At 28.6% G+C, this 21,877-nt stretch overlaps 1 protein-coding gene across 5 annotated transcripts in view; it reads right to left on the minus strand.

The window, feature by feature from the left end:
* Nucleotides 1–2,775: 2,775 nt before the first annotated feature.
* Nucleotides 2,776–21,877, minus strand: part of LOC145194051 (uncharacterized) — a 45,919-nt gene continuing 26,817 nt past the window's right edge. For all 5 annotated transcript variants that reach the window (XM_090068824.1, XM_090068826.1, XM_090068827.1 and 2 more), the window contains 20 exons: nt 20,653–21,264; nt 20,387–20,527; nt 18,648–18,785; nt 16,456–16,593; nt 15,676–15,813; nt 15,239–15,376; nt 14,947–15,114; nt 14,165–14,347; nt 13,168–13,770; nt 12,629–12,808; nt 8,259–8,423; nt 7,723–7,896; nt 7,370–7,546; nt 6,837–7,013; nt 6,569–6,754; nt 6,132–6,302; nt 4,549–4,716; nt 3,360–3,448; nt 3,090–3,267; nt 2,776–2,993 (listed from right to left, as the gene is read on the minus strand). In XM_090068824.1, the coding sequence (XP_089924950.1) occupies nt 2,947–2,993; nt 3,090–3,267; nt 3,360–3,448; nt 4,549–4,716; nt 6,132–6,302; nt 6,569–6,754; nt 6,837–7,013; nt 7,370–7,546; nt 7,723–7,896; nt 8,259–8,423; nt 12,629–12,808; nt 13,168–13,770; nt 14,165–14,347; nt 14,947–15,114; nt 15,239–15,376; nt 15,676–15,813; nt 16,456–16,593; nt 18,648–18,785; nt 20,387–20,527; nt 20,653–21,264 (3,971 nt within the window). In that variant the 3' untranslated portion in view covers nt 2,776–2,946. The remainder of the gene's footprint in view (nt 2,994–3,089; nt 3,268–3,359; nt 3,449–4,548; nt 4,717–6,131; nt 6,303–6,568; nt 6,755–6,836; nt 7,014–7,369; nt 7,547–7,722; nt 7,897–8,258; nt 8,424–12,628; nt 12,809–13,167; nt 13,771–14,164; nt 14,348–14,946; nt 15,115–15,238; nt 15,377–15,675; nt 15,814–16,455; nt 16,594–18,647; nt 18,786–20,386; nt 20,528–20,652; nt 21,265–21,877) is intronic.

The raw sequence follows: 21,877 nt of genomic DNA on the forward strand, positions 1-21,877 counted from the left end.
TCATACTCTTATTGAAATTATAGAAAGTATAAGAGTTCTCTTGATTATGAAAACTTTGCTTGTGGGGTTTTCATTGGTTTAAAAAAAGCCTTTGACACCGTAGACCATGACATTCTCCTATCAAAGCCCAACTATTATGCTGTACGGGGGATACCCTTGCAGTGGTTTAAATCACATCTTTTCAATCGTCAACAGTTTGTTACAATAAGTGACACCTCAGACATTAAAAACATTTGCAGAGGTATCCTCAACAATCCATATTCTGTCCTCTTTTCTTTATTATCTATATAAATGATCTTAGTCTTTCTATCAAACATTCAAATCGGTATTATTTTGTTGATGATATTATTCTTCAATTAAAAGCAAAATCTCTCAAACGACTAAATGAATATTTAATCAGGATATGGCCAGTCTTGTTCAATGGCTTCGTGCAAATAAAATTTCGTTTATTACTGAAAAAAAAGAAATAATTAAATTTATGTTTTTTAGTATTCAATGAGGTTTCAAGAAACTCCCAGAATTTTCAACAAGATTTTTCCAAAATACTTGAAAAAGTCACCAAAACCTGTCGTCGCTAAGTAGTAAAGTGTGTACACGAAATAAATGTGAAAGAATAAGCACGTCATTTTTTTTCAGTGGTTGTATTAAAATTTTTTAAATTGTTTTGTAATTTGTTTACAACGTGTTGTGGTTACAAAAAAATATGTTAGTTTTTGGATTTAACTTGAAATTAGTTTTAAAAATGACAAAAGAAGAAGACGTAAGAGAAAAAGTTATGCACAAATATTTACAAAATCCTAATAGTAGCTACAATTCGATAGCAAAATCGTTGCAAATACATCCATACACCGTTAGTCGTGTTATTCAACGTTTTTCTCAAACAAAATCGATCAAACGCAAATCTGGTGGTGGAAGAAAGGAAGGTTTTAAAGATATAAAACTAGTTAGAAAATTGGTTAACAGTTTTAAGAATAACCCAAGCCTTTCACTCAGGGAACGCGCAAAAATATATGGAGTTTCTCATAGTTTTGCTGCAAAAGTTAGAAACAAACATGGTTTTCATTCTTTCAAAGCACAAAAAGTGCCCAACCGTTCTGAAACCCAACAAAAAAGTGCAAGAACCCGCGGCAGAAAGTTGTATGACAACTTTATTTCTAAAAATTTCTGTTTTATTGAAGATGATGAAACTTATATCAAGTACGATCATCAACAAATTCCTGGTGCTGTTTATTATATTGCCAAATATAGAGGAAAAGCAGATAAGAAATTTAAATACACAAAACAAGAATATTTACAAAAACACCTTTTACCTCTCATTAAATCACACAATAACAGACCTGTGTTCTGGCCTGATTTAGCATCAATTCATTATTGTAGACTAGCTATGGAATGGTATAAAAAGAATAATGTGAAATTTGTGCCTAAAACAGAAAATCCTCAAAACTGCCCAGAATTGAGAGTTATTGAAAAGTACTGGGCAATTATTAAAAGAAAAATGAAAAAAAAACAAAAAAGCTTTGCAGAAACATTAAAGATGTTAAAATATCATTTAAAAAAGCATCAAATAGTTTTGATTCGTATTCTGTGCGCAAGCTTATGGGTACCACTAAAGCAAATGCTCGAAATTTTATTAGATTCCCACAGGAATAATTAATTTTTTTTTTTTAATGTTTGATCTTCTTATATTATTGTATTAAAATTATTACTTGGTTCGAAATAAAAATTGAGGAGTACTTTTTTTTAGTTGTTTTTCTACTTTCACATTTATTTCGTGTACACGCTTTATAACTTTCTTAGTGTTGTGATAGATAAGAAACTTTTATTCAAAAGCACACATAACCTTCCTCTCAAAATAAGCCGTTCCAACAGCATGTCTGCAAAAGTTCGACATCACATTAAAATTGAAACGTTACTATCTATATATTACTCAAATTTTGTTTATCTGAGATCAGCAACACGGTCTCCTTCCTATTACATTTCATAACTATTTTAATACAAGGACAACGTGTGTGCATACCCTAAGATCAGTGACTTATAACAACTTAACTAGCCCACTAAAACAGACAGCTAAACATGGAATTAATTCCATTATATACCAGTGTATCCTATCTGAAATACTCTTCCGAACTTCCCAAAAACAGAGTTTATTCTTAAGTCCAAGAATCTGTTCTTAAAGCCACTCCATCATTTCTACCTAGAAAATTACGCTTAGCTTCATTCCTAAGCTTTTTTCTTTATCCATATACATCTTATAACTTTTTATTTGTGCACATGTCTATATGTGCATGTTTGTGTGAATACATAATATTTGATCAACATTTTTTCTCTTTTAAAAGCCTGTTTTATAGGTGTTACTATACAAATGTTTGTAAAGTTCTACTTTTATTATGTAATTAATTTATTTCTGTTTTCTTTTTGTCTTTTCTCTATTTTCTTTAGGTAATTGCGTGTTATTAGTGAATTACAATTTGCAAAAACCTGTGTTTTTGTAACGTTCTTATAAACACAAAATATATTAATACTGATTGACAATATCACTTGACACATGCCTGCTGCATCTTCGTATAAAATTATTTTTGTAAAGTGTATATATTTAAAAATGAGTGTTTTGATTGGAAAAACTTATGAAAACTCCTAAACTCTGGTGCAACTTAAAACTGTTTTGCAATGTCATTCTACTTTTTGATTTTCCAGCATGCGCACAGAAATGAAATCGAATTTAAAAAATAAAAACAATAAAAAAAAACCCATTTACTTATAAAGAATCAAAAAGTATCAGTGCATTAACGAATAAAAATTTTAACTAAACTCCGATTATACTTGACACGGTAGCTAAAAACGCATGTTTAAAATACATTCTATCAGAAATTTATGCTTTACATTTTCTTAGTAGATCAATAAAAGGCTGATCTTTGTAAAAAATTCTAGATATGGCTACTCGTTTACTCAGTTTGTTTTACGTAAAATGCTGCTGACAACCTGATGAAACCAACCTTAAAAAATATTAAAAATCACTTATATTTTTGTTTTGAAATTTTTGACAGAATCGAAAACGATTTACAAAAAAATTTAACCAGTAAAGGTCTTACCATAAGATTCACACGAAGTCGAAGCAGCCTCAAAGCGTATGTAAATGGCTTGCATTTCGATCAGGATGCCATCTAGCATAACACCACGTTCAAAAATTAAATCGTAGAGCTCCCACAAGCCAGAGTAGTTCTGGAGCATTTGATTGCAATTGATTACGTCACGCAAATTTTCTTTTATCTAAATGAAAGGGGGTTGTTTTTAACTCAATGAAAATCCTAAAATAACAAGCTAAACTGGTGTAATTAAAGAATTAAGCTTTATTGACTTACTGCTTTAAGCTTTACTAAGGTTAAATTAACTTGCATCATATGATTCGTGAGCTGAGATTTCATGGAATCAAGAATCATCTTGTCACAAACTGTTTAGAAAAAAAAAAAAGCAATCAAGCTTTAACTGATAAATGTCATATTTATTTTTTATTTTTCTAGAATTTTTAGTAAAAGGAGAAAAGCAAAAAAATATAGGGGAGAACCTTAATGAATGGGATGATTATTGAATGGGACAAACTCAGATTCTTATACAAGCATCGATGTAAGGATTTTCAAATTCCTGTAACAAAGAGTGATAGAAACAAGAACTCAACTGACCGACTCATCCATCCTAATGCTCTATGACCGCATTGACAATTGATGTTATTGTGTTTTTGAATGTAAAAAGTAACTTTTAAAAATGTTTTTTTTTTCTGATTTTGCAGCAATTTTTGAAGTTATGGAAAATAAAATTCCGTGCTTAAATAGATAGCAGTCTCTAGTACTACAGTGAGTAAAACATTCAAGCTTAATTAATGGTATTTTTGGTGTGACTAATCATTTTTGGATAAAGTGATGCGCATATTGAATGGGACAAAGTACTACCTATTGAATGAATTTAATAAAGTATTATTTACAGCTCAGCAGAGGGATGCTGCAGTCCCTTACTTTTATCCCATGGGTAATGGGTATTATTTACACACTTTTATGCTGCAGTATTTTACTTAAATAAAAATAACTAAATATAATATTCTAAAATGAGAAAGTTCTACTTTAATTGAAATTTATTTAGAGTTAAAATGTTTAAAGTTAAAAATATTTTTTGTGTGGTCTTTATGTATGTATCTATATATTCAACTACATTTACAATTAATAAACTAATTTGAAAAATGATTGAATTAAATACGTTTATATTTAATTCTTTTATGTTTGTCCCATTCAATGAGACATACTTAATGAATGGGACAAATGTCATGCCCCAATAAAACTCTCTTTTTACCAATAGCCAAATGCAAATCCAATTTTTTTGTTTTAATATATCATTGAGCAAGAGTCGGTGGTTATCAAACATATTTAAATATATATATTAAACAATTTTATCTACGTTTAAAAAGCATTTTGCAAAAACTGTCCCATTCATTGAGGTTTTCCCCTAGTTTTTTTAGCAAAAAAAAAAAAAGGAAAAACAGATGTAAGAAAGAAATGCAACCTTCGCATGTCTGGTTGACAGTTTCTTCGTCATAAATCATCAAGTACGACATAACTTCGTTAATTACCTCCAATGTTATGCCCTCATTTTGGAATTGATCGAAAGTAGGGACGTAGTTCCACTGAGCAGCCTGCGAGCAGCTGCATCGTTTGGGAGTCATACAAACTCCTACCGTTTCATTAAAAGTAAAATTAAAAACTACAATTTTAAAACAACAAATTTCTAGAGTTCAATCATGGAAATTCTTTATATCTAAAAAAAATATTTATCTTGTAAAAAATTATATTATTAATATTGTAAAAAATTGCAATATACATTTACATTCAGTGCTCGAAGTGAGACGGTATGCCTTCCTGTCACCTTTTTAAGAAACTGTAAACCATTCCATTACTTTTTTAAGTGCTTAAGTGAAACGGGTGGGATGCCATTTCGACACCTTTTAAAAAAATGCGAACCATCTTATTTACTTTTTTTCATGAAGAAAGTAAAGCGGTTTGCGTTTTTTGTCCTTTTAGATTTTTTTTTTTTGTGCTCTGTATTAGAATTAAGAAATCAGAAGTTCCGTTTCGAAAAAACATTTCAGCCATTCGTACAAAACAAAAGCTTATCTGTAGAAAAACCCAGTAGCCGATGCAAGTATGCTTAAGTTCCCCTGTATCTAAATTTAAGTCGATGCATATAAATTTCATTTTGTCCAATTTTCTGTGTTTTTAGATGTGGGATTTAAGTTCTTGTATAAACTCCTAATTTAAAATTTCGTTTAAATTTTTTTAAAGTAGTATTTTATAAAATACCAATTAAAAAGATAAATGGCCAACGTGCAAAGAAGAGCAAATTAAATAATTAAAGTTGTGAAGCTATTTCAATTTTTTGAACAATGAACCGAATGACAAAACAATTTTTCCAGAATACTGGTCAGAGATGCAGAATATTTTCCAGAATACTGGTCACAGAATTTAAAGATATTTTGAATGGTTGACTATTTCAAAAACTGGTCTAGGTTGTTCTGTTTGCATTTACATAAACTATTTAGGCTCAGGAAAGACTCATTAAACATATGGCAGTGTTAAACAGTATGGGAAAAAAAAGCTTGTGAAATAGTTAAAAAAAGATACTTAAAAAAAAAAATTTCATTTAGATGTTTAGTTAGCAAATGCAGATGAATCAGTATGAAACAATTTACCATATATTTCTGACTGCATAATACATAGCAAAAACAAATCGTCCACTTTCTTATTTGTAAGACCTAATATTATTGCAAGTAGAAAATGGCTTCAACATGGTCCATATTTTACAATCAGATCATTCACATGCAGAAAAAGCCATCAATGTCCACCAATATAAGCAAAATACTTTAAAAGATATTTTAAAAGTCCAAATAAGCTTGAAATTTCAAATGTATGAACAGATGAATTTATACATATATATATATACACACACACAGCATGATGTCCTAGTTCAAATATAAATGAGATGGTTATAAAAAAATATCGAAAATCATCCCAGCATATTTTTTTTCCCACTTCGAGTGCTGGATTGCACCAAATACTGCTTATATTGTAAAAAAAAAATAAAATTTATACGTGGGCAGTCAAAAAGTTTGCATGGTGCTTTTTGAACAATATCACCAACACAGTCATCACCAGCATCTGAAGGCCAAGGAGTAGAACAATTACGAGCCCTTTGAGTTATTCCAGCATCGCATGAAGCACTGCACTCTGACCATGCACCCCAAGTGTTCCAAGTACCTCTGACTAAAGAGAAAAAAATTATTCTGGACAACTTTGTTTCTATTTATAATGTTAAAGTAATAAAAAATTATAAAAATAGATAATATAAATACTACATCGTTGTAAAAAAAGGAAACATATTTGTTATAGCAATAAATATTTAAATAAGATTTAAAAAGTAAACATAAAAGTTGTAAAATTAAAGTTAAATGTTAATAAAATGTATTATGCAACAATGTAATTATCACAAATAAAAACAATAACAACAACAATATAAAGCCAGTTCTTACTAGGACAAATTACACCAGCATTGCACTCTAAAGTTTGCAGCTTGCCTAAACCATCTTCAGATGGACATGTTCCATTAAGTGTGTTATTTACACAAAATCTTTGACGAGAACGAGTTGGAACTACAACAGCATTTGATTGACAACTCTCAGAACATTCTGTAAAAGGTCCCCAGTTGGTCCATGTTCCTTAGGGATAAAATGTAATTATATTGACATTGTAAAACCTTTCCTGCTTATCTGTTCGTATGGCACAAATAATAAGAGTTACCTGGACAACCGACATTTTCATTACATGCTTCATTTGTAACTAAGGGTACACCTCCACAATTTCCATTTAAAGTTGCTGCATCACATAATCTTGTTTTGGTTCTTGTTGGGATTGTTAAAATATCGTTTCTACAGGATGCTGTGCATAAACTCCAACTACTCCATTCTTTTAAAATACCTGAAGTAAGAGAGAATTTAATGTCATTGCTATTGCAATGCTTGAATAAAATTTTTTGTAGGACATTATTTCTTGCAAAGAAATTTTTATAAACATTTTTATCAATAAAATCTTCATAGTAGAAGAGACAATTCAAAAAAAATTCAAAGTAAATAAACATTACTATAATTTTAGTAATATTGCTTTAAATCATTTAAATAAAAGTAAATATATTAGAATGTATCTAATATGTAAGGCTAAAATATTAAATAAGTATGTCAAGTAAAGAAGTAATTAAAAAAATATAAAAAGCTAAATCAACATATGCAATAAATTTTTTTTTAAAACAAATATTTATAGCAGTATAAATTTCTGACCTGGACAAGGAACATCTTTTACACAAACAGTTTCATCAACTAGTCTTTCCCCACTACAGTTGGCAAAAAAAGATGTATTTTGACATTCCCTAGACCGGTATTGCTTAAGATAGACGTTAACAGCTGGTTGACAAGTAGCTGGGCATGAACTCCATAAAGTCCATTCAGTCAACTGACCTTCAAAGTAATTTTAAATCATACAATGATTGCATATTCCTAGCTTATAAATTATTATACAACTTTATTAAAATAAATTTCAAAACTCTCCTTATGCTCTCCTTATACTATAGAGGATTAAAGTAAATTGATAACCATTATTTACTTTTTAAAGACTATAAATTTAAATATATTACCAGGGCATGGTGTTTCAAAGTTACAAACTTTATTTTCTTCAAGAGGCTGTCCATTACAATTTCCACCCAGTGAGGTGTTTATACATTTTCGCACTCTTTTTGTAGTTGGGGGAATGGAGCCAATTTGACAACTCTGGCTGCAAGCAGAAAAGGCTGACCATTCTGTCAAATCTCCTACAAAAATAAACACATTTAATAGGAGACTAATAGCAAATAATAGAAAACCTATTATTTTTAAACTTGCCAAACCAAAAATATTATGTTTTTTTACATGGATTGTAGAATAGCAGTTAAATAAATGTTAAGCCAAATTGTAAAAACTAAAATATAAACATACTTCTATTTATGCTTACACTTAGTCTGATATTTAACAAATTTAAACATAAAACTAAGATCCTTTTAATTTGATAAAATGCAATTTTATTAAATAATTAGAAAACTTTCCATTATCAAATATTTATGCTAGGTTTTTATTGTGATGACTCTACATCAGCTATATAATTGTATGGATTTTATTCAATTGTATAACAACTCACCTGGACATTGTGTGTTGGTATTACATTCTTGAGTTTCTGAATAAAGTCCAACACAAGAACCAAGTCCTATATCACATTTTCTAGATCGAGATGTGGTTGGTGGGCCACTTTCAGGCCTGCAGCTTGCAGAACAAGAAGCCCAATTAGTCCATTCACTAAATGCTCCTAGAAATTAAAACTCCAATAAAAAAGAATGTTTTTTTTTTTTTAAATATAGCATTTAGTAAAGAAGTTCTTAGAACTACTTAAATGTAGACTAAATATAAAAGTGTAAAGAGCCCTTTATTAGCAATTATGAAAGTGTGGTTTGCTTTATAAAAATGAACATTTGATGAAAATTCAATTTTGCAATATGATCAGAAGAAAATTCTCACAAGAAAATTTAACTACTAAAAGGTTTTCACAAACTAAGATTTTAGCAATTAAACAATTATAAGACAGATGATACTAAATCTGGTGGTCTTAACTAATGTTATTTTTCAACAGACAAAAATTACATCAGCGATGAAAAGTTTCCTTGCCTATAGCTGACAAAAAAGATTAACAAAATGATTAATATTACCTTAATATCAATACCACAATATAACAGTAAATGAAATAACTTTATCAGATAAAAAGCCCAAACAAAAATAAAAGTCCATGTAAATAAATAACATGTGCATTTTTTGATTAACAAATTTTTTTTTTAAGTCTGATTGTTTATAACCACTGAGAAAACTTTTTCAAAAATGAGTTTCAATTTAAATTATACTATTGAAGATGAATTCAACAATTCATCTACTATAGTATAATTTAAATTCAGAAGTCAACAATTCTTCTTAATCAATAGAAAAACTGACATCACTTAAAAGTTTGATGGCTCATTCCAGCCTTACTGCTAACATGGAGATACTTTAAGGGTATGTTCCTTTTGAATCCAATCAACCACCCATTCTATGGGTGGTTGATTGGATAATTTAGTATTCAAATTTATGGATTTCATACCCAGCTACTTGCCAACTAGCTATTAAGGTCTATCTTAAGCAATACCTGCCTAGGGAATTTAAAAAGACATTTTTTTCTTTTTTTTAAACCATTTTAGGTTTAGAGGAAACCACATGGGTTTGTCGTTATAGATCACACGTAAAGTAATGAATGAAAAATATAGATTTGATACCTCTTACTTTCAACAATCTTATTTTGATCCGTAAATGAATCTGCGGTATTACACAGAATTAAAAACTAATTCATATAAATAAATGGAAAGTGTTTAAATGTTGGAAATATTAGAGGAAATAAAATGTAATATGTCAAAGAACCTGATTTAGAAGTAAAGTTTATTAGTAACATTTTGCTTAAGCATTTTATTAAAGCTAATTCTATGTTCTATAGAGTTACAACTACTAGCTGCTTTATCTAGTGAAAGCACATTTTGAAATTCCTATCCACCTTTCTGTTTTAACTTATGTTTAATTCTAAATTTATAATTTATACCCCATTATGTGCAAAGTAGTTTTATATAAATTTGTTTATAGCCATGATCTTCTCTTCATTTATAATTTACACCCCATTATGTGCAAAGTAGTTTTATATAAATTTGTTTATAGCCATGATCTTGTCTTCATTTATAATTTACACCCCATTATGTGCAAAGTAGTTTTATATAAATTTGTTTATAGCCATGATTTTCTCTTCATTTATAATTTACACCCAATTTATCAGCAAGAATTTTAAGAGAGCCGTAATATGGTTCAATTTTTTTTCAGTTAATTTTTTTTCATGCTTCTACAAAAACTAAAATATGCTAACTGCATATTTTAGTTTTTGTAGAAGCATGAAAAAAAAGTAAATGAACCTTTGAACTAAAATATGCTAACTGCATAAAATCATTCAATATGGAAAAGTATTAGAATGATACCAAGCTATCAAAAGAAGTATGGAAAATAGAAATTGCTAACCTTATACCAACACTAGTTGGAAAATCATTTTACTTTATGCTTTGCATTTAAGCTCAAAGTTAAGTAATCAAAATTAAGCAAAGCATAAAGTGAAGCGCTGTCATTAAATATCTGATGAAAGGTTGCACATGTGAAGAATTGTTGATGAGGTGTTTATAGGGATGCTATAGTGGATATTAGTCAGGTAAAAAGTTTTGAGGAGAAATAAAAATTTCAGATAATTAAAGGAGTGGCCATATATATCATTCATCCATTAGCCTATGATCCTGTAAATTGTATGAAGATAAATCAGCTGTAAAGTTATGGGAGTTTAAGCCCATAATTTAGCCTAATTGAAATATATACATATATTATTTTAATTATATATAAATAAATATATGTATGTATATATATATATAAATATATAAATATATATATATATATATGTATATATATGTATATATATGTATATATACATATATATATATATATATATATATATACATATATATATATATATATATATATATATATATATATATATATATATATATATATATATATATATATATGTATATATACATATATATACATATATATACATATATATACATATATATACACACTACCGAGCAAAAGTCTCCGCTCATTTGTAATATTTCAATAAAGTAACAAAAGTTTGCAAGAAAATTGCGTTTATTTTTAATTGTTTATTAAACAATGAATTAGACAGTAAATACAATACATTTTAGGATGATTTTAAATATATAAAATCAAGAAAATGTTAATATACAAAGTTGTAAATGTTAAATTTTATTTTCATCAATATGAGACCCCTTGGAGCGTATAACAGCAGCACATAATCTTGGCATTCGGGCTAATAATTTATTCATGGTTTCCGCTGTTATCTCATTCCAAGCTTTTTGCAAACGTTCCCATAGCATTTGCTGATTAATAAAAGATGTTTCACCTGCTTCTCTGATCTTCCGATCCAGTTCATCCCACAACTTTTCGATGGGTGATAGATCTGGTGATTGAGGAGGCCAAGTCATAATTTTGCAAACTTTTCCCCTTTCTTTTAGTTTCAAGTAATTTTTGCATAATCCAGATGCATGTTTTGGATCGTTGTCCTGCTGCATGATGAATCCTTTCCCAATTATACGAATACCAGATGGAATCGCGTGCTTAACCAAAATATTATGGTACATGTGTTTATCCATGGTAGATGTGATTTTAACTAAATCTCCAGTTAACCCATTGCCAAAACATCCCCAAAGCATAATATTACCACCTCCATGTTTTAAGGTACTTTGTATAAATTGAGGAAGCACTCTTTCATTAGGTAAACGCCTAACATGCACGCGACGTCGGGTACCAAAAAGTTCGAACCTACTCTCGTCTGTCCATAGAACTTTCTTCCAATCTTCTAATCCCCAATTTTTATGCATTTTTGCCCATTCCAATCTTTTCTTCTTATTTACTGCCCTCAACAAAGGTTTACGTGCAGCAATGCGTCCAATTAAGTTGACTGATCTTAGTCTTCTTTTTACAGTATCAGTTGATACTGGCTTTACCCTTGTTTTGTTGAGTTCTGCTGTTAAAATTGTGGCTGGAATTTTTCTATTTCTTATGCTGGACACAACAATAAACGTATCTTCTTGCCGTGATGTAACTCTTGGTCTTCCAGAACGTGATCTGTCACTGTTGGAACCAATATCATGCAATCGTTGTAGAGCATATCTCACACCTGATTCGGATATTTTTAACCTGGAAGCAATTTTTCTATATGAATAACCTTCTTCACGTAAAATACATATTTTGCCACGAAGTTCTTCACAATATTCTTTCTTTACTTTCACCATTTCTCAAATTCTTTATTAAATTCAAGACATTAAATGCGCACACTAATGCCATTTTCAAGTATAAATATAAACATAAGTCTATTAAAAGCAACCAATTAAAATTACTGAAAACATCCTTACCATGCCGGAAAGTATCATGCTACTGTCAAACCTAAGCTTACAAAAAATATTTTGGTTAAAACTTTTGTGCAGTTTTAAATTTAATAAAGAATACTGAAGAACTTTATATGTATTTTACGTGAAAAAGGTTATTCATATAGAAAAATTTCTGCCATGTTTTTAGCAGCAGAACTCAACAAAACAAAGGTAAACAAAATTATTTGAAACAAAAAGAAAAGGAAAAAGTATGCAAAATTATGATTTGGCCTCATCAACTTTTTATATTAACATTTTTTTCTTTTTATATATTTAAAATCATCCTAAAATGTATTGCATTTACTGTTCCTTGCAAATATTACACATGAGCGGAGACTTTTGCATGGTAGTGTATATATATATATATATATATATATATATATATATATATATATATATATATATATATATATATATATATATATATAAGGCTTATAGATATTTTTTAAAAACTTACTGCACTGAGCTGAACAAATCCTCAGTTCATACTTAGCAATATTTCCATCACTGTCACAATCTTCTTGAATGTTAAGAGTAGTTGGGTTTTGACAAAGACGCTCTCTTCTCTGAAACCCAGTTGCACCACAAGTAAATGAGCATGAGCTCCAAGCACCCCACTCTGTCCATAATCCTTTGCCTAAAACAAATATGATCTTTTATGTTACTTAGAGAATTCCGAATATGACAGAAAAACAAAAAGAGGAACCACACACAAAATAAAAGAAAGTAAGCAATTTGCTTAATTTTGTGTGTGATTCCTTATAAAATATTTTAAAAAGTTTTTTTTTTCAAACCTTTATTCATAAAAATCTATAATAAAAACTCTACATCAATATAAAATACATTTGGTGCATTAGTATCAAAGAAAAAATAATCAAAACAAAAACAACAATAAAACTGCAAAAAACAATTTTTAAACAGTTAAACTTTAAACAAAAAGAAGATTTATACGTATATTTTAAAAACAAGAAATTTAAAGTGAGTTAAACCACATACCTTCACATTGAAGTTTTCCAAGTACTAAAGGGTAAAATTCCTCAGCTTTAATAGATGCAAGTTCAGAAAAGTTTTTAGCAAATCTATTGTAATATACATCTGATCCATTAACAACATAATGTGACATTCTGTTTATGTCAGTAGGATTAACATCAGGTCCTATTGCACCTACAAACAACAGAGCTTCACTTTTGACAAGATCCTCAGTTTGCACTCTATATGCATAACTAGGTTCAATATTCTCATAACCATCAGTGAGAAACAAAACAACTGGTGACACATTCAAACGTTGGCAACCCCTGTATGCATCCCTTGCTTTTAAAAGACCATCATTTATAGCTGTTCCACCATTTATTCTAGGCAAAGCTGTCATAAAATTTATAAAATCACTTTTATTAGTTAGAGCACCACAAGGAGAAGACACAACAGCGTAGGATGCAAAGTTTACCACAGCAACTTGGACATTTGGATTTACACCGAGCTCTGAGTTAGCAATAAAACTGGTGGCAAACCCTTTTTCTTGAGACCAGGATAAATCAGTAACACTTGATGAAGAATCCAACACAATTACAAAGGTGATATTTAAATTTGAGCAAGATTTAACTGAATGAAAAAACAACCAAAGTTTAGAAGCAAATAATCAAAAAATTTACCTCCTCCCCCTTCCCCTCCCCCACCCACATACACACACATTCACACTCTGTTCAACAAAAAAAAGTTAACAAATATTTATTGGCAAGTTTAAACCATCAGTAAGAACTCTATTTTATTGTAAATTTTCTTTATGAAATTAGCTGAGTTAATAATTTGAACTCAAGTTTGATACATTATTCTTTCACTCTTACTAAGGTGTTCATCAACTACACTATTTAAATTATAAAATATTTCATTCATTTTAGAATAAATAAGTTTGCAACTCTAAATAAGTGAACAATTTTGACTGTCAAAGAAATCTAAGTTTTAGCTCATAAAGTTATATTAATTTTGCATACATTACCTATTGGGCAAGCAGCAGTGTTGCAAGGTTCATAATTAATCATAAAACTATCGGTGCATTGATACAAAGATGAAGAATTACTCAAACAGTAATCACGAGCTCGAGCTCTCATTGGATTAGCTTGAGATATTCGACATGATGCAGAACAGGGACTCCAAGCTCCCCAATCACCAAGTCTATATTCTAAATATGAAATAAATGTTATGTAATGTATGCAATGTATGCAATGCATGCAATGTATGCAATGTATGTAATGTATGTAATGTATGTAATGTATATAATGTATGTAATGTATGTAATGTATGTAATGTATGTAATGTATGTAATGTATGTAATGTATGTATGTAATGTATGTAATGTATGTAATGTATGTAATTTATGTAATGTATGTAATGTATGTAATGTATGTAATGTATGTAATGTATGTAATGTATGTAATGTATGTAATGTAGTAATGTATGTAATGTATGTAATGTATGTAATGTATGTAATGTATGTAATGTATGTAATGTATGTAATGTATGTAATGTATGTAATGTATGTAATGTAATGTATGTAATGTAATGTAATGTAATGCAATGTAATGTAATGTATGTAATGTAATGTATGTATGTTAATTGTACTGATATTGTTGCAGCTATCCTCAAACAAATATTTATACATTTAAGGTAATTGAGTTACATACCTAAGAATTATTGTTACAATTCTGAATACTGAATCAAATTTTTATTACTCAAAATTAGATCTTGAAAAATTTACATGCTTTTATACATGCATTATACCTGGGCAAGCAAACTCTCTGTTACACGGAGTGGTATTGATAAGTTCAACACCTTGACATAGAGCTGCAGGTGTACAAGTTCGTGACCTTGTTCGGATAGGACTATCTTGGTTGCATGTGGCAGAGCAATCACTGAAAGGACTCCATTGAGTTAGCATTTGTGTTTCAACTGAAAAAAGAACATCAGCCTTTAAATCTACTTACATTCCCCTCATTAAAAATGAATAAGAGCAAATAAAAGTATGTTTCATCCTAAACAAAATTAAACTCAAAAAAAGCAAAAAAGATCATACCAGGAGGACATTGGCCACCAGAGCAATTTTGTGTTTCTGTTATCACAGCATTCAAACAATTTCCTGTACAATTTCTAGTCCTTGTTTTAGTGCATGCTGTTGAGCATTCACTGAATACTGACCACCCACTGTAAATTACTGATAAAAAGACAATTAAAAAATACAGAAATAATATTTTTAATTAAACATTCTATACATTTTAAAATAATAAAAAAATTTTATGCATTAAAAAAAATTTTTAAACTTTTTTTTACTTCAAAGCAACACAGAAAAAAATTTATTCTTTTGTTTCCTTTCAAAAGATATCAAAAAAATCCATTCAAAAGATATCAACAAGGAAAGATAAGTAAATGTATCTGCAAACCAATAAGTAACACACAACAACTTTTATGGAAACTGTTTTCTACCATAAAAAAATCTTAAAAACACAGACTTACCATTAGGGCAAGAACCACCCAAACAAGCCTGTGATTCAGAAGTTACAGAATTTTGACAATTTCCATCACATGATCTAGTCCTAGTTTGTTGACATAATGCTGAACAGGCACCAAATGTTGACCATTCTCCAAAAGACACTGATAGAAAAGCAAAATGCAATTAAGTAAAAAGAAAAAGTAGAAAGTAGAAAGAAAAGAAAAAATAAATTTACAATTTTAAAATAAAATACCTAAGCAAAAAACATCTCAATTTATTATGAATTACAGAAGCTTAAAAAGCAGTTAGAACTTTTTAATCTATGAAATCTAGTGTAAATAAAGTTACCAACATTAATATTATGCAGCAGCTTAAAAGAAAGTGCTCCATAAGGATTTCTCTTTTTTTATCATCATAAAAAGATATATCTTATACAGACATAAAATTATATTTTTTTACATGACAGAAAAAAAAAATCTCTCTATAACTAATATATGACTTTAGTAATTCATTATTTTGTTTAGATTTTAACAAGTGTATAATAAAATACTGGAAAAATAAATTTTATGAGCACAAAGTTTTAAGTTTCATTCATTTTTCAAATTACTTTAAAAGTTAGGTTATAAAAATTATGTGAATAAAAATATCAATGTTGACAAGATTATTCATCTTTAAAGATTTAAGATTTAAAATGTAGATACTGTTTTACCAGTGTTAGGTTTTTCTTCAAATAAAGTAGAAAATATATTTCAAATAGAATAGAAAAATATCAAAGTATGATTTTATAGTAACTATTAGCTTACCATTAGAACAAGAACCACCTAAACAAGATTGTATTTCTGTTACTGTTGCGTTTTGACAGTTTCCAGTGCAAGTTCTGGTTCTTGTTTGTTGACAAAGCATTGAGCAATTACTGAATGTTGACCATTCTTCAAAAATTGCTTTAAGCAATAAAAAAAGATCATCAATTTTGAATGAAAAATAAACTTTAGAGTATCTCTATATTTGTATAAAGAGAAATACTAACCGCTGAAACAACCTTTAGATTCATGCTCTGCTTCTTATTTGTTTACATGGTAATACAGAAATAAACTGAAGAGAATTTTCTACTTCAGCATAAAACATTTTACAGCAAAATAAATATTTAAAAAATTACAGCTTGCTAATGAAATAACTTTAAATATTAGGAGTGTGCAAAAATCTTATAGTTTTTTTTTTTTTTTTTAATGTTTTAATCTTAGCTTTGAAAATAAGTTTAAATACATTAGTCATAATTAAAGTAATTTCCATTACAATCAATGACCTTTTGCCATCTTGTAGGTAAGTCTAAGATACCATTCCTGTAGAATGATATTGGCTTGGACTCAAAAAAAAAAGATACAAGAATGTTGACAGCATCTTGCCAGCTTGTAAACAATAACTCTTTACGAGAATGCTCAAGTGAGGGAAACAATTGGTAATCTGATGGTGCCAAATCTGGTGATTAAGCAGAATATGCCATGACTTTCCAGCCTAGTTCAAATATTGTATTTTGAGTTTTGATAGTAATGTGTCCACACATTGTTATCAAAACTTTTTTTCGTTTTCCATGACCTGGTCTAGTTCTTTTTTCTAAGGTTACTTCATTTGAATGTCTTAATTGTTGAGAATAACATTGATTACTTCATTTGAACATCTTAATTGTTGAGAATAACATTGATTACTTCATTTGAACATCTTAATTGTTGAGAATAACATTGATTAATTTATTTGAATGTCTTAATTGTTGAGAATAACATTGATTACTTCATTTGAATGTCTTAATTGTTGAGAATAGCATTGATTACTTCATTTGAACATCTTAATTGTTGAGAATAACATTGATTACTTCATTTGAACATCTTAATTGTTGAGAATAACATTGATTACTTCATTTGAACGTCTTAATTGTTGAGAATAACATTGATTACTTCATTTAAACGTCTTAATTGTTGAGAATAACATTGATTACTTCATTTGAATGTCTTAATTGTTGAGAATAACATTGAGCATTAACAGTTTGCTTTGACTTCAATAACTCAAAATACAACATACCTTTCATATCTCACCAAACACATAAAATCATTTTATTACAGTTTTCTCTTTTTGTTGTTAACAGTTTAAGCACTCTTTTTCTTATCTCCAGTAACTATTTTGCATAAAAAATCTTTTTTCTTAAAATTTGCATGATGAGAAAAACAATTGTCCCATCTCTAAATTATGCTTCTTTTGCTCAACTAATATGGAAACCATTTTCTACTTATTTGAATTTTTCCTAATTCATGTACATATCTAAAGAGTTGATAGATGAACTGAAAGTTTTGAGATAATTTTATTGCCAGTTGACTTGGATTTTTATCAATCAACTCTAACAAATCTTCACTTTTGGCTTTTTTTGGTCTTCTAGAGCATTGCTGGTCTTCTAACTCATTGCATCCACTGCTAAACATAGTAAACCATCTTGACAAGTTCCTACTTCTAATGCATCAAATCCATAAACAGAACAAATTGGTAGCTTCAACATCATTTTTTCTTTAGTGAAACCCATAAAGCATGCAATGTCTTTTTTTTTTTTCAAATTCCATTTTTTTAGAGAAAATCTTTTAAAAGTAATAAATTATGTTCACTTAAAGCAATTAGTATTAAAAAAAAAAAATCTCTTTCAAACCATGTACAAAACATAATTGTTATATATTAATTTGCATAATTTATTTAAGAACAAAGTTTGACAACAATACTTTTTTTAACTTTCAACAAAAAGGTTCATATTTGTGAATAATTATTAGCAAGCAATCATTTCTTGAATATTTATTTTTAAAAAATGAGAGCGCCTACTTGGGTAAAGTCAACAAAATAATTTAATACCAAAAGGGTTGATTTATTTCTTATAAAAAAAAATAAATTAGCTCAATCATTAAAAATAAAGCAAATAATCAGCTTCACACTATTCCTTAATTTATTATTACAACACACATACCATTAGGACAAAAGTCACCCAAACAAGATTGTGTTTCTACTGTTGTTGCATTTTGACAGTTTCCAGTGCAAGTTCTGCTTCTCGTTTGCAAGCAAGAAACTGAGCAGCTACTAAACAGTGTCCATGAGCCAAATATTGCTAAAAAATATAAATATATATAAAATATACAGCTCGATCTAACAAACAAATCAAAATCATCTTTTGCAGTCTTTTTTTTAATAGTCTCATTTAATATCTTGTTATATTGTTTAAAATAATAGCAAAGCAAGCTGAGAAATAAAAATTTATTTACATTTTCTTTTAAACTTGAAATAAATCTTCAACGAGGATCATTTAATTGTTTTATTATCCATCTTCATTTTCCTTTTTCATGCATTCACTGTCAATCCAATGTTGTTTTAAGTTTTGCAGTTTTAAAAAAAGTTGCCTGCATGTTATGAAAATAGCCTGCATGCCATGAAAATTAGTGGAAAGGTTTAAACCTTCAGCAAATGTTTTATATAAGACTTTTAGCAGATATTAAACTCGCTATTTGCATTGTGCAGATATTATAGCTTTCCAGTTAATGTACAGACTTACTTATGAATACAATTTAGAGCTTAAAAAATCATATACAGCATTTTCCTTATGTTTACCATGAAATTCTCTTTGAACAATCAAAAATCAGTACATCAAAGCTTTTTTTGGAGTAAAAATCTTTATTAATTTTATTACATGGATTAAAAGCTCTTTCTTGAATACTTTAGTTGAATTTTAAGGCTTCTTTCAAAAGCGATAGTAATTTTTAAAAGCTATGATAGGTATAAATAACAAATCCTAAAGTTCATTTACTCACTTATTAATGAACTCAAATATTTTTATTGCACTTAAAATCAAATATTTGAGTTTTAGTATTTCAATACAGAAAAAAAGCAACTTTTTTATAAATATATTAGACAATGAATTTTATACAAATATTTTAAATGAGGCATTACTTGCAGTTAAGTGAGAAACCTTTTCATCTGGTTATTTAACTTTACAAATGAATTTATTTGCTGAACACAGCCTATATGGCTCTGAAAACAACATTAACATGATTGTTTTATCATAGTCACTGATTTGAAACAATAGTTTTGTTTCTTTCAATAGTTAGATATGTTAGGCTGATGACTTAACTGAGGAGGAAAGGGTAATTATTGCAGGTGGTGTGCAAAGCCCTTCAGCTGACAAAAATGTCTAAGTAAACAAATATATTTTGCAAATAAAACAATTCTTCAAAATCATAAACTAACAGCCAAGTGAATAAAGAAATAAAATAACTTACAGCTCTTACAAAAACAAGTGTTGCTTTTATCAAATGCAATAACTTTTATTTTACAAATTTAATTAAATTTTTCATTTTTTTTTAATTGAAAGGTGAAACCACTTCATACAACAAATGAAAAACTTAAAAACACTAAAGAAAAAAGTACTAAAGAAAGTACTCAAGATATTTTAAGAACTTTTATTTAAACATTATAGTCAAACTTTTTCCTGTTTGCTGAGATTTGCTTTCAGGATTTCTGTTCAGGTTTCTTTATAACAGTAGTAACTAATAGCACTTTATTTTTACCTTGGCTTTGATTCCTTATTCAAATGTGCTTTATTTAATGGTTTCACTTTCTTTCACAAGTTCTTTATTCTTATTTATCAATTAGCTTTATCATTGTTAGGTATTAATTTTTATTAACCTTATTTTTTGAAACAAAAGATCAACTCACGAAGACACAAGTCTGTGGTACAATTTTGTGTTTGACTAGTTTCTACTCCAGCACATTGACCAGTGCAAAGACGAGTTCTTTCTTGCTGACATTTAATTGAGCACTGACCAAATACAGACCATGTGGAGACAATAAATACTTCTAGAAAATAAAACTTAAATGAGAAATGCATAGTAAACTTTTTTTGTTGAAAATAAAAACTTGAAAATGAAAATTTTTACCATAACTTTTTTTAATAATGATAAAACAATTAAAAAACAACTAACCAAGACTATCAGCAATAACTTGATTGGCTACTGAACTTGCCAACAATGGCTTTTGAAAGTCAATAAATTGTGTAACAGGAAACTGTCTTTCAACAATATTCTTTGTTAAAATATTGTACTGATTTGTAGCTGGAGAACCTGTTTCATTGAGATAAACAACATATGTTTTAGGAGCATCTGCTTGTAAGTAAAATGATGTTAATAAATCATCAACATTTGAACCAAGTTGGGTGCCTGATGTTAAGACTACCATGGCAGTAGCAAAGCTTTCATTACTGCCACATAAATCAGATTGCAGTTTTTTTTTTCCTTCATTTATACCACTAACCAAATCAATAATGCTCAATGCTTCATAATAATTTGTGAGGTCATTAACTTTAGCCTTGAAACTTTCCAAAGTGGACGAAGAATTACAACTAATTATTTCTGAGATGAATTCATCTCGAAATTGGATAACATCTACTCGACGATTAGCTGAGATACCAAATGTATCTACAAAATTCTTTGCAAAATCTTTTAAGTACTGAAAACGAGGTTCATCCTGATTGAACCATAATTCATTGAAGGATACTGATGAATCCAAGAGCAAAGAAACAGCTATTTTAGTTTGACCTATAAATAATACTACATTTATATTATGAATACTAATATTACAAATATGATTAACTATATCTTAATAAATCTAAAAAAAATATTAGAAAGTTGTAGGAAAAACAAAAAAAAAATTTTTTTCGTGCTTCTTAAAAAAACTAGAAAATAACAACAATAAAATTAAATAAAAATGACACAAGAAAACTACACAAGAGGTTGACGTTCAGAAACTCTTTGTGTAACAGTTGATTATTTCAGGTAAAAAAAATAACAACAATCACTAAGAAGATAAATATGGAAGAAATTTAGAACATAGTATTAGTTTAAACAATGTTCAGTAACTATGTTGAATAAATGTGTTAACTAGACTATAGCGAAAAACCCTCTATAGGAGACTAACACGCACACACATATTCTGATTCTTGTTTGTTAATATGAGATTGACCAGATACTTATAATAACCTTACAATCAACTTAAAAAAGGTAAGAGCTTTTATTTCAATATTAACTAATAGCAATCAATAGAAATCAATCATTTCTTAAAAAATTTAAAGTATGACAGAGACATTTTGACAAATGAAAACAATTAATAAAACCTAAATGGGTAACCTATTTGGAAAAAAAAACGAAAAAT

This window comes from Hydra viridissima, unplaced genomic scaffold, assembly GCF_058129835.1.
Source record: "Hydra viridissima isolate aposymbiotic clone 2 unplaced genomic scaffold, HvirCarnegie_v1 scaffold_12, whole genome shotgun sequence".
In the NCBI taxonomy this organism is placed as follows: domain Eukaryota; kingdom Metazoa; phylum Cnidaria; class Hydrozoa; order Anthoathecata; family Hydridae; genus Hydra; species Hydra viridissima.